Consider the following 13,591-nt stretch of genomic DNA (forward strand, 5'->3'; position numbering starts at 1 on the left):
TTAAAATGCACTATACAGATGTGTATGTCAAGAATGCTTTGGAATATAGTCCTAAGTTTGGTCTTGTTTTAAAGAAAACACTCAGCAGATTATTACTGAAGTGAAAGCACTTAAAAAAATAAAAGTATGAAAAAGTTACGGAAGTTTAAATTTACAGTCAATCAAAAATACCGTATTAATATTTTTTCTTTTATACAAAATAAATATTTGACAATTTTTTTTTACTATAAAATTACTATAAAATGAGTAAAGCCATATATCTAACCAAGTTGTGTTCCAAATTTAAAGTTGATATCACAAAAATTGAAGTTCCCATGAGATTTTGTTTAGGCGTTATACCAAAAATAGCCACCGGGTGACATTGAATTCCATTGAATTTAATTGTATGCATTCTGCCGTAACAAACTAATACATTTCTATCCAAATATCACTTCTGTCACTAAATATGGAACCTTGAGACTCAGACCTTTCTGACAATATGTGTTTTGTCAAGATTAGAAAAGGTTTTGATAATAAATTATGAAAGATGATGCCCAAAAGGGGAGGAGCCTGATAAAAGAGTTTAGAGCACCGTTTCTATGGTAACGCAACGTCCAATTTCAAAACGGGTTTCACAGGATGAATTCTGAGTTCGTAAGCTTTCAAATGATACCTAATTTATGATAACTACTAAAATATGTGATGTCATAATACATTTTATATATATATATATATATATATATATATAATATATATTATACTTTTTAGAGGATAATATTATTTTATAATTTTTTTATTGACAAATACTAGATTATGTTTTATTATGAACTTTTAGCATTAAAAATTTGATTTTTTGAGGTGCACTCTTGTCATAAATTCGTCTATTACTGTTCCTACATAATTTGTAATAAAAAAACAACGCTAAAATATCTATTTAGGAGTCCAATAATATATAGTTTGTTCAGTGGTGTTTGTCTGATGATCTGTGTGTGGTTTCAGGCAGGCTTGATTCGCACTGATGATGAGGAGTTCTTCATCGAGCCGCTGGAGAAAGGTCAGCAGGAGGTCGAGGTCAAAGGTCGCGTCCACGTGGTCTACCGAAGATCGGCCATCAAAAAGGAGAAGGGTCAGAGGAGAGACGACCTCAACAATGAAGGTGAGCAGAGGTTAAAAAACATCCAATGGGGATTTTTCTCGGATTAATTTGTTCTGATTCCGATTTGAGGAAAAAAAGCTCCAGGTCCGCACAATTTACCCCCAAATTTGTATTATTATGTAGCAATATGATTTAAAAAATGCTATTTATTAATATTCTTATAATAATAATATTTCTATATATTATTATATAGAAATAATGTAATAATAATAATAATATTTCATTGTACAATAAAAAATAGTATTTGAGAACAATAATAATAAATACAGTAGAACTATTAATAATAATAATTATTATATTATGTGTTATAATATTTATTACTAAATAAAAATATCAAAAAAATAAGAACTATTACTATTGTAATATATCACTGTATAATAAAAAGTGTTTATTAAGAACAGTCATAATAATAATTAATTAATTACTAATTATTATTATTACTAAATAGAAATATTTTACAAAATAAGAATATTTTACAGTACAACTATTAATAATTATTATATTAGTATGTATTATAATGATATTTAAAACTAAATAAATATAAAAAAATACTAAATAAAATATTGAACAAAATAAGAAATATTAATATTTCACTGTAAAATACTAAATGTGTATTATTATTATTATATATTATTGTTATTATAATTATTACTAAATATGTGTGTGCTTGTGTTGTTTATCCAGCGATAGATGTTCCAGTGGAAATTTCTTTATTTCTTTATTTTTGACATGGCCATTACATTACTCTGTCCACGGTGAACACCATCAAACAAACCAAATCTGGCACGATTATAAGCTTGTGTGGGACATGTTACCAACACTAAAACATAACCTGAAACTGTTATATAATGTTTATCTAACTTAATAAAAACATTTGTATTCTGCCTTTCAGCTGAGAAAAATTATTTGTTCTTTAAACAGCATTACATCACAATGTAACATAACATGTCTTTATTTTACATGACATTTAAATTCAACATCACTGCAGGCATCATGCAGATCCCCGTTTCTGAAACACTTCTGACCAAGTCCAACAAAATAAATAATGAACAAATAAAATATAAACCAACATGAATTTAGATCATTGACAGTCTTATATATTAAGAATATATTCAACCAAAAACGTTAATTTTTTTTTTTTTAGAAAGGATGTGAATTAAAACAACCTCAGCATGAAACAAGTTACATTCAAAATTTAATTTACCGACTCATCCATTTGTTTTCTGACAGAAACACATGAACGAATCAACGCTCCACATTTTGATTGACAGCGTCACGACCCACTAGTATCCGTCTTTACTCCTGTGCTTTCAACCACTGGATAGGATTTTAAAAACGGCTGTTGTATTTGTACTTCTGACGGAGCGCTGTTGGTGAAAAACTACGCCGCAAAAAGAATAAATAAAATGTTCTCTTAAAAAGGCAAAAGAACGCATGCACGTTTTATTAATATGATAATTAAAAACCAACAGACTGATGAACATAGGGGACATTTTCTCAATATGTGATGTGCGGGACAAGGGGTGAAAATGCGGTGCGGTGACGCAAAGCGGGATGCGTGCTCATCCTAGACACGAGACATGAATGCTTTATAATGGATACGCATGAGAGTGATGCAGAAACTTGGTGTAATACTCATGTACTGTAATACTCTTGGTGTAATAGATTATTAAAGGATTAGTTATGCGCAGTATGAAGTTGAGTTCAGCTGTTTTTAGGTTACTGTGAGAACTGTGTATGAAAACGCTAATTTAAAAAATCTGGTTTTTGCAGCTGTACGGTGCAACACCTGCAATCCAGCGAAAGCATAATGATGGTCAGAAGTCTAGACCGGCCTCTGACGTCTGTGAAATTATGAGAGAATGTCAATGTAAATACCATATGCCACGAGTTTTATGGAGAGAAGTGCCAGAAGTCCTGACGTTTCTTCGCTATAATATTTATTTCTGCTGTGCATTTCTTGAGCTGGAGTATAATTTGTACTCGACCTTCTGAGATTTCTGATGGAATATCATCGTTTTCCCTTTCTGTCGTTCTAGTCTTACTGAATTCTTCATGCAGAATTAATAAATGTGAAATAAACCTAGTGACCTCTAAAAAGCATTAAAAACACCAGGGTTATTATAGTTAACCAAAACTATAACTAAAACCATTAAACATTTTTTTTCATTACTTGAAATTAAAAAAACATGAACTGAAAATACATAAATAAGATGTTAGCACTTTTTTTTATCTGGTTACCAAAATTTAGTGTAATTGACGTACTAAGACGAAGAAAGCACATAAACACTCCGGCTCTGAAGGAGAAACAATGTGAGATTGCACTCGCGGCTCCTAGCGAATCATAGGGCTCTCTCCATTTCGTCAAAAAAAAAAAAAATGGAATATATAAAAATAAACACTGACTAAAAATATTAATAAAAAGTTCAATAAAATAAAGAAATATTGAATAAAATCCAATAAAAATCTCAATGAGAGTAAAATAATTCTGGTACTGGTGCAGACAAATATTGGGTAAAATAGACTGTTTTTAGTACTTTTAGATACTTTTGCCATTGCAAGAAATTTTAGTTTCTTTTTAATTGCTCTCTGGGATTAAAGTACGACTTCTTTGCATACTATCCGTTCTGATCCCGCAATGCATTGTGGTTTTGTTATTGAATTCACTTACAACAAACACTTTCTCTCTCTCTCACACACACACACACACACACACACACACACACACACACACACACACACACACACACACACACACATTAAAATTTAAGTAATCTTAGAAGGTAGGATAATTTTGCAGACTTCGGATCAGGATCGTTCACTTAAAGTGCTGCTTTCGTAGGCCGCACACTAGCGAGGGTTAGAAACACAGCCAAGTTTCTCATCTTTAACCATCAAACGAGGGTCTCTTCTTCTCTTGTGTTCACTTCTCTGGTTCTGAAGCTTGACACAACCTTTAATCTTTCACGTCTGCATTTATTTATAAGAATGTGAATAATGTGTGCTGTGATCTGGGACACTTCAGGCTTTATCTTTGGAGACACCAGATGGTGAAACACGCTCCTGAAATAAAGTCATGTTTATTGTTTCATAACACTTCAGAGCAGGCAGATTTCGTTTTGAAGCGCTCAAGCTGTTTCTGTTGACGAACTTTTCTTTAGCCTTGACTTAATGCCGTTACATTTAGGGAAGACGAGGTGATGAATGTGACTGATAATGTTTCATTTCATGTTAGTATTTTCACCAGTATTTTAGTGCAATGTCCCATTGTAAACTATGTTATCTCCCATTGATATATTAAAGGTTGAATTCGCATTACATTTCCGTGCATACATACAGTACATGTGAAGCTATATATAGCAAATCTCAACTGTTTGATCGCTTGTATTGTCGTAAAATGTAACTATATCATCGCCCAGCTCTAATTTGCTAAATGCAACTATAAGCCATTATGATGATGTTTAATTTCTTGCTAGTTGCTCATTCACCAGTATTTTAGTGCAACATACCACCAGTAATAAAGTAGAAAACCCATCGTAAACTATGCTATCGCCCAGTGATGTAATAAAAGTTGAATATGCATTACATTTACCTGCATACATATAGTACATGTGAAGTTACAAATATAGTATAGCAAATCTCAACTGCTTGATCGCTTGTATTGTCGCAAAATGTAACTATATCATCACCCAGGTCTAATTTTCTAAATGCATTTATAAGGCATGAAGATATTAAGATATTATAGACCTCAACATCATGATTTTTGTAAAGCTGCTTTGAAACAATTTGTGTAGTGAAAAGCGCGATACAAATACATTTGTGTGTTTTCAGTCACAGACTTTGGTATCGCCGAGCTTCCCAACGCTCTCGACTCGGTGGAGGAGAAACTGTCCGAGACGGAGCGCAAACGCAGACACGTGAAGAAAGACGACTACAACATCGAGGTGCTGCTTGCGGTGGACGATTCGGTTGTGCGTTTTCACGGCAAAGAACACGTGCAGAACTACGTCCTGACGCTGATGAACATAGTAAGTGATGTTGCAGTTTCACTGTATTTAAAGAGGCCATATTATGCCCTTTTACAAAGTCTTGGTGTTGTTTTCAGGCTCTACTAGAACAGGTTTTCCTGCTTGAATGTTGATTTTTTTCCTCATATTCTCCATTGTTGCGGCTCCTCTCTTCCCAGTCTGTCAGTAACGCTCTGTTTACTTCCTGTATCAATGAAGCCCCTCCTTCTGAAAAGCACACTGTTCTCTGATTGGTCGGCTGGATCAGTGTGTTGTGATTGGTCGAGCGCTTCGAGTGTGTTTGGGAAATGTCCCGCCCCTTACCATAACCGCCAGTTTAACACACTACTAACTAACTCAACCAGGCCCCGCCCCTTTATTCTGCGTATGAATTATTATAATGAGGAATATTGTGACGTGTTCCCGGAAGAAACTCAAGACTACAATGGAGGCGTTTCAGGAGTTCAGAAACACTGACACTGATATAGAGAAGAACTCCCGAAACCTTTTTCATGCTCAAACATCAACATTACACACTAAAGAAAGATGAACATGGAAAAAAAGCATTTTAATGAAGAAATGCACAGTAAATAACCTCTTCCACTCGATTAGTTTGGTTCTCAAACCAAATGTGCACAAGAAGCAACTCTTTACCCATGGTTCTCTGCTCATGTTGCTGTCGGGAATCTGTGGGAGGATTACTAGAGAGAGAAAGAGAGAAAAGACTGTTACACACACGTCCCACCAGGTCCTGCCACCTTAATCTACTTACGTACACAAAATCCCTCCAGTCAGGATCTGGTTTCACTCGGTGACAGTTACGGTTAGGAGCACAGCGGTGGACTGATCCCATTCACATACACACACACACACACACACACACACACACACACACAGGACCGCAGCGGTGGACTGATCCCACACTAGACCAGCGACTGACCTGACGGAGACCAGGGTTCATGGGTCCAACACACACACACACACACGGCCTGAAAACACACACACACACTCACATGTTTAGTCTATAGGTATGCGTGTTTGAATATATATATGTGCAGGCGTCTAGTCCTTCTCTACAAATCAACCCTCAACAAACTACTTGTCTGGCCTTAAGAATTTATAATAAAGAATTATTTATCGTTTCCGCGTAGCCACGTGAACTGGAAGTACCCTGACAACGTTTTATCTGTACAGAGGTAAAGGAAGGGAAGGAGGCCTTCACAGGGGAGAGACTAGTGACACTTCAGGTGTGCGTCGTCGCCGTGTCCAGGCGCAGGTCCTTCATCAGATCCGGATACGGCCTGGATCCGGCGGACATTTTTTAATGTAACAAAAAACATTTCGATTTTTAGAACTTTATTTTGTCATTCTAACTTCTGTATGCATGGTTTATACATTTCATTGCTTTGTATTATTTACATTTAGCATCATTTTTTTCTGACTGTCAGAACAGACCTGTGCCCTACTTTTGTAACCGCAGGTTTTCTTAGTTGCGAAGTCATTTGTGCTGTGGATGGCGTTCCCACTGGGAGGGTTTGTTGGATTCAGCTCACTTCTAGTGACAGTTTCATCCTCAAACTATGGCTATACACAGAGTCTCTGGAGTGTTTGTTTGTGCGTTGAGCTTTATAGTCGGTGTGTAAAGAAACCCAAAGAAATCTCCTTCATCATGCTTTCTTTTGGCTTTATCATCTAAATCCTTGGCTCATCAGCAGACGTTTGCATGTTCAGAACAGGATTTAGATCTTCACTGAAGTTATGTATTTCTGACATACGGAAGCAAGACAAATCACTCTCCACTTTGTGTTAATCTTCTTTGCTCAGCATTGTGGGTGTTTTACCGTCTGGAGACTGATTTCTGGACAGCGGACAATGCTTGGGTTGAGAAACGGCAGGTTTTGTCCTGCTTTACGCTGACTAGAGATGCTCAACGCCTTCAGAGAACAGCTGCGTTTCTCATCACTGTAAGAGGAAATCAACATGTGTTTGAGCGTTCAGGAGTTCAACTAGTCTGGTTCTTGGATCAGAAGATTAGCCTCAGTGAAAACATTTGATGTCTGCATGCTAAATATTACTCATTATACTAGATCTAACTTTGTTTTACTTCATTCTAGGGCTGCCCTTTAATGTTGACGAGAAGAGGCGTAGTCAACCAAATTTTAATTAGTTTGTTAGTTGCAGAAAAACTCAGTGTCGGACAGATCGTTTATATGGCTGGTCCATGTGGTAATTATGTCAAAAATGTTTCCAATCCAATCACTCATTGACCTCAAACATGGCTTATAAATTGAAATATGCTATTAATAGCCTAACGTTAGCCACTTTACATGGTCTCTGGCTAAATTGGTACCGCGTTTACTGCATGACCTTTAACTTAAAGCTGCAGAAAGTGATTTCTGAGAAATGCTGTTGAATGTGGATCGGACTGAGCAACATAACACACTTGTAGCCAATCAGCTGTATGGGGTGTGTCCACTCATGATGGGGAGGAGAGAGAGTGAGCCAATCAGCAGTAAGGGGGCGTGTCCACTCATGGTCGGGGAGGAGAGAGACTGAGCCAATCAGCTGTAAGGGGGTGTGTCCACTCATGATGGGGAGGAGAGAGAGTGAGCCAATCAGCAGTAAGGGGGCGTGTCCACTCATGGTCGGGGAGGAGACAGAGTGAGCCAATCAGCTGTAAGGGGGTGTGTCCACTCATGATGGGGAGGAGAGAGACTGAGCCAATCAGCAGTAAGGGGGCGTGTCCACTCATGGTTGGGGAGGAGACAGAGTGAGCCAATCAGCTGTATGGGGTGTGTCCACTCATGATGGGGAGGAGAGAGAGTGAGCCAATCAGCAGTAAGGGGGCGTGTCCACTCATGGTCGGGGAGGAGACAGAGTGAGCCAATCAGCTGTAAGGGGGTGTGTCCACTCATGATGGGGGGAGAGAGAGTGATCCAATCAGCAGTAGGGGGCGTGTCCATTCATGATTAGGGCGAAAAGAGCATGAGTCAATCAGCAGTAGGGGGCGTGTCCATTCATAATGAAGGGGGAGAGAGAGCCAATCAGTAGTAGGGGGCGTGTCCATTCATGGTTGGGGAGAAAAGAGTGTGAGCCAATCAGCAGTAGGGGGCGTGTCCACTCATGATGGGGGAGGAGTGAGAGAAAGAGAGAGACAATCAGCAGTAGGGGGCGTGTCCACTCACTAGAGTGAGAAAGTGATGAAAGACTGTAGAAAGAGAAATGGCTGAGATACCTTACAAAAAAGAAAAGGTCAAAGCAATATCACTGGGTTTTGATCAGGCAAGAGCTTTCAGTCATGCGTTGATATTACTAAATCTTTCCAGCGCTGGAGAAACCAAAGCGGGTAGCCCTGAAAACATTTGTTTTACTATTTCACAGAACCAAGATATGCTGTTGTTGTGATGTTAGCTCTAGTCACGGGATTGTTTGTCTGGAGCTGCTGGCCACTTATTGCTTTTATATACTCTTGTGTACTGTATGTTAATTTTTTGTTCTTCCTTGTCATTCGTTTGTCATCATCGCTATGAAGCATTATTTCGCTTCGCTTCAGCTATGATAAAGAGACATCCACTCATTTTGGGGGCGGAGCAATGAAGGGAGGGGCGTGTCTGTTTGGGTTGATGTCAGATATAAACACTGTTTCTCAGAAATCCCTTACTGCACCTTTAATGTGCATTTCTCTCTATAGGCGCATCCACTATAATGTGGAGATAACGAGCCAGCAACGATTTCAATGACAGCTAAGAAAACATTATTTTATTAATAAATTATTAATATGTTCACTCAGTCTCCTTTCTGTTTTTTCCAACACATTCATAACCATTACTATTGCTGGTGCTCTACAGCTTTATGTCTGCGCTTGAGCACTTAATATTTATTATTAGTAGGACAGTTTTAAAATTCAAACCATTTCTTTATGCCACCAAATCATAAACATGCAACTAGTCAATTAATGGCTTAAATGAACGACTACTAGTCAACTAGAAAAATCAGCCCAATACTTTTCCACCGGTGTCCTTATTTCTGTGTCTAGCCTGCGTTCAGCTCCTGTCAGAGCAGGAGAAATTGTGTGTTTTTCTATCCAGGTGTGTGTCAGACGTTCATGTTCTCTTGTGACTGATGGCCTGACGTGTGTATATGTGTCCTGTAGAGACCGAGGCGGCTTTCCAGAGCTAACTCGGGCCTTTCGCCGTAAATAAACACAAACGAGCCTCTCGTGAAGGTCGTCGGACGGTGTCTCACCTCATAAATTCGCAGACACTTTTACAAATAATGTAAGCGCATGCTTTCATCACGGGGGAGGCACTTTGCATGTCTCCTTTCAATCTGGAGAGGCTGTTTACTGATCTTCAGGGCAGTGGAAAGAGTCATCAGTGCATGTTTGGATCACAACACGCCACTCCATATCCGCTCGCATCGTTCCAGACAAGTGTCAACATGACGGGAAGCCGATCACGTCACGCAGAGTCTGCAACCTAAACCTGGACGCAATTACAGTCTGTGTAGATTCCCAGATGGAGGAAGAGTTGCTTTAGCTAGTTCTAAAGTTTGAAGTTTGTTGCATCGCTGACAGGCGTTAGGGGTATTCACACAGGACGCATTTTTTCGCGTCTAGAAATGCATTTGTAAAAAAAAGAATGTTATATGCAAGATGCTGCAGAAGACATGAGCGCAACAGTCAAACAAACCCGTCTAAAGCATGTTTACATAGAAAAACAAGGGAAAAGGTGTTCTTAGTGCACATTTCTGGTCTTACGTGAACGATTCATGCGTGCATGTTATATTTACATTGGACTTAATGATTTTGCATAAAAATATAACTCGCTCTGCATATTGAGCAGTATTTCTAACAGTAGTTGCTATACGCAAAGTCATAAGTTTGATTCCCAGGCAATGCATGAATTCATGAAGTCGCTTTGGATATAAATGTCTGCTAAAGGCGTAAATGTAAATGTGCATGTAAACAAGTTTCCTTTTCAGTGAAAGTCAATGGGATCCAATGTTGTTTGTCACATTCCTCACTGCATTTTTCTGTTGAATATCCAGTTTTACTTGGAAATGTCATATTGCTAAAGTAAAATTGGTTGCGAGCGCTTATTTTAGAGCAGAAATGCTTTTGAAAAGTTGTTTTTGTATTTTATTTGACCAATTAGCATGTTTCAGGCAGTCAAGCACTCATAACTCATTAAACCAGACGTGATTGAAGTGGTCAGAGTGTTTATTTGCGCTGTGGCAGAGATGACAACATCTGATGAGTGTTGTGCGAACACGATGTTGTGAATAATTATAATCCTCATCATTTGTGAAGAACAGAATTTAAGAGGTGATGCTTGTTGGAGCCGGGTGTTTCTAGTAGTTCTTCTGAACATTTTATATAACATTAAAATTGCTCCTTAGCCTTTTTGGAGTCTGTTCCTATCAGTTTCTGTTTGTTGCCAGCGGACCTTCTGTAGTGATTTGGTCACAGCTGGTTAGGAGAAAAACATGCTGTAAATTTAGTGTAGGGCTGCACAATTTAAGGGACAAAAAAACATTTAATTGTGTAATTGTGATTACGATTTAAAATGCAATTTGAAAATTTGCTGTGCTTGTTTGTAGAGCTGCACAAATACATTATTATTATTAATTAAGAATATAAACTTGCTAAATCAAAACAAAATAAGATCTTTACTGTAAAATACAAATATATTATTTAATAAAAATAATATAATAATAATCACAATTTGGCCAAACTTTTGTGATTATAAATCAATATGGCTATTAAAAAACATTATAATAATAATTTTAAAATGATTTAAAATGCAATACAAATGTCTGTGTATCTGCACAATTTGGCCAAAATACTTAACTCAATATAACTATATAATAATTATAATTATTACTATTATTATTAAATAAAAATAATATAATAATATCATATTAGTATTATAAATCAATATAGCTATAAAGTTAATAATAAATAATAATAATAATTAGTTGTAGTATTTGTCATAAATAAAAATATAAGACTGCTAAATACAAAAAAGAAATGTCAATATTGTAATATTTCACTTTAAAATAAAAAATAGAGTATTTCATAATAATAATAATTTTATTTTAAATACTTATTACTTAATTTTCACAGAAAACCGCAAGAATTTACTAAATCTTCTCTTTTTGTTTGTGAAGATGGTTGTTTCACTCTGAAACACGCAGCGCATATATTATTAATTATATTTAATTAAATCGCCACATTGTGATTTGAGTTTGACTTGTATGAATCGAGCAGCTCTTCTTCAGTGCTTCATGCCTTTGTTTGGATGGTTTTTGATAGTGTGTCCCATTGTTTATTTTGAATTTATTGTCTTCCATTGGTTTTGTCAAGGTGACCTTATCGAGAGGTCGGGAAACTCAAGAGGGTTTAACCTTAACCGAGTCCTTCAGCGCTATATTACCCATAATCCCCAGTCTGATCTTCAGCTCTCACACTGGGCCAAACCAGCATGAGGCACAAAACCAGATCTGGGAGGAAACGAAGGCCGTGTGTTTAACCAGAATGCGTTGGTAAACTCTGTGACCCCGGCTGCAGGATCAAGAGTTTGTCAAGTGTCTTTCCTGATATATGGAAAATATATCCGTGCTGTTTTCCCTCAGCGCTCGAACCTGAGACGCTTCGGCAGCGATCGAACAAGGCCAGAGTTTGGTTTAAATTCCTTTAACTGTGTGTGACACGTCAGACTTTAAGCCCAAACAGCATTTTTTTTGTTGGTCAGACATTTTTGGCATTGCATAATAACAAAATGTGGTGAAGTGTGGCTTTTTAAAGAAGAAGAAGAAGAAGACGTTGCAGAAAATACTCGCCAGAATCAGAATCACTTTTCATTGAGCTCAAAGAAATTCCATGTTTTTTCCATACGTGTCCTTGCAGCACATTGGGATGTTTAAGCCAGAAAAACATTTGTGAGATTTTAGGAGTGTTTTACTAGAAAATACCATTTCAAATTTCATGTTTAATTCAGTGTGTTATTTCGTGTTTATTTGTAAATATTTGTGTTACAAATAATTTATTTGTGTTACATTAAGTTGTTTCAAAGTAAATCCTACCTGCAGTTTTTAAACTGTAATCATATTTCACAATTATACAGATTTTACTGTATTTTTGATCAAACAGATGCAGCCTTGGTGAGCATTTAACATTAACACTTATAACATAAAAAAATCCTGAAAGTCGCCCTGCAGTCAATAATTTTATCCCTTAAAACGTATCTTTAATCACTAAAAGTACATATTTAAAGTTTTTTACTTAAAAAAATGTTTCTTCATGCCAGGGTCTATGAATATGCAAATGCGCCCCGCCTCCACTCACTCACTCACTCACTCAGAGATCCACTCGTTGACGATCACACGTTGATCTGATTGGTTACAAGGTAGTTTGTGACGTCAGAAACACCAGCGATTTCAAACCGTGTTTTTGAGACTGTCTTTGGTTCACTGCAGTTTTAAGCAGAAAATACTCAGCAATGCTGTCGACTTATGAATTTACACATGGTTTGTCTTAAAGCGTATTAAAAACACCACATAGACATATAAACAACAGTAAAAGCTGGATTTTCACCACAGTTAACATTATGTAGCCCAGGCAGAAAATTACGGCGGATTTTATTTAATGAGAGATTATAAAGAATTGTGAAATACAGTAATTTTAATGTGTTCCGGCGTGTTCTTGCATTTCGGTAATGATGACAGTAGATGAACTGAATAAGAGAACTGACCGTAGATGAAGACTCAGTATAGCGCTTCCTTGTGGCGACACTGAGAATGCAGCATTTACTCGTGTTTCATATACGTTGTGATGGATTTAAGGTACATACCAGCATGTGAGAAGCGCGTCGGCTGGTCAGAATAATGTTCCACTGGAAACAGAAATCTCTCGTCAGTCTCTGTGTTTCCAGCTGTGTTTATCAGACTGTATTTCACGTCACACACTCTGTGTTATATTACAGTTAGACACCGACTGCCTGAAGCACGTCATTAAACAGCGTTCATTCACGTTCCTACATCAACAAACATGCTGCCGTTGTTTCGTCGCAAACACTTTGTGTTGTGTTTGTGATAAAGCCCATAAAGGAAGTATGAGCATTGGATCGCATCCCTCACATTTTCTTCAGAAAATAATTTGTTTTTCATTAGAATTTGTTGCTTCTTTAGTCAGTGTTATAAATGTGGACATTTTGTACTTTAAATGATGGTAACGTGCTTATATCCAATCAAAATTTTAGAATAATAAAATTTTGTAAAATATTTTTGATAGAAGTCTCTTCTGCGCACCAAGGCTGCATTTATTTGATCAAAAATACTATGAAAAAAAGTGAAATATTTTTACACCTTAAAACAGCTGTTTTCTATGTGAATATATAGTAAAGTGTAATTTATTCCTGTGATCAAAGCTGAATTTTCAGCATCATTA

At 36.9% G+C, this 13,591-nt stretch overlaps 1 protein-coding gene across 2 annotated transcripts in view; it reads left to right on the forward strand.

Moving 5' to 3' along the window:
- Positions 1 to 13,591, forward strand: part of adamts14 (ADAM metallopeptidase with thrombospondin type 1 motif, 14) — a 90,648-nt gene that overhangs the window by 16,979 nt on the left and 60,078 nt on the right. For both annotated transcript variants that reach the window (XM_077230855.1, XM_077230856.1), the window contains exons 3-4: positions 979 to 1,135; positions 4,967 to 5,163. In XM_077230855.1, coding sequence (XP_077086970.1) covers positions 979 to 1,135; positions 4,967 to 5,163 — 354 coding nt within the window. The remainder of the gene's footprint in view (positions 1 to 978; positions 1,136 to 4,966; positions 5,164 to 13,591) is intronic.

Source organism: Siphateles boraxobius, unplaced genomic scaffold (genome assembly GCF_051911475.1).
Source record: "Siphateles boraxobius isolate OS27281-9 unplaced genomic scaffold, OSU_SipBor_1 151, whole genome shotgun sequence".
Lineage (NCBI taxonomy): Eukaryota > Metazoa > Chordata > Actinopteri > Cypriniformes > Leuciscidae > Siphateles > Siphateles boraxobius.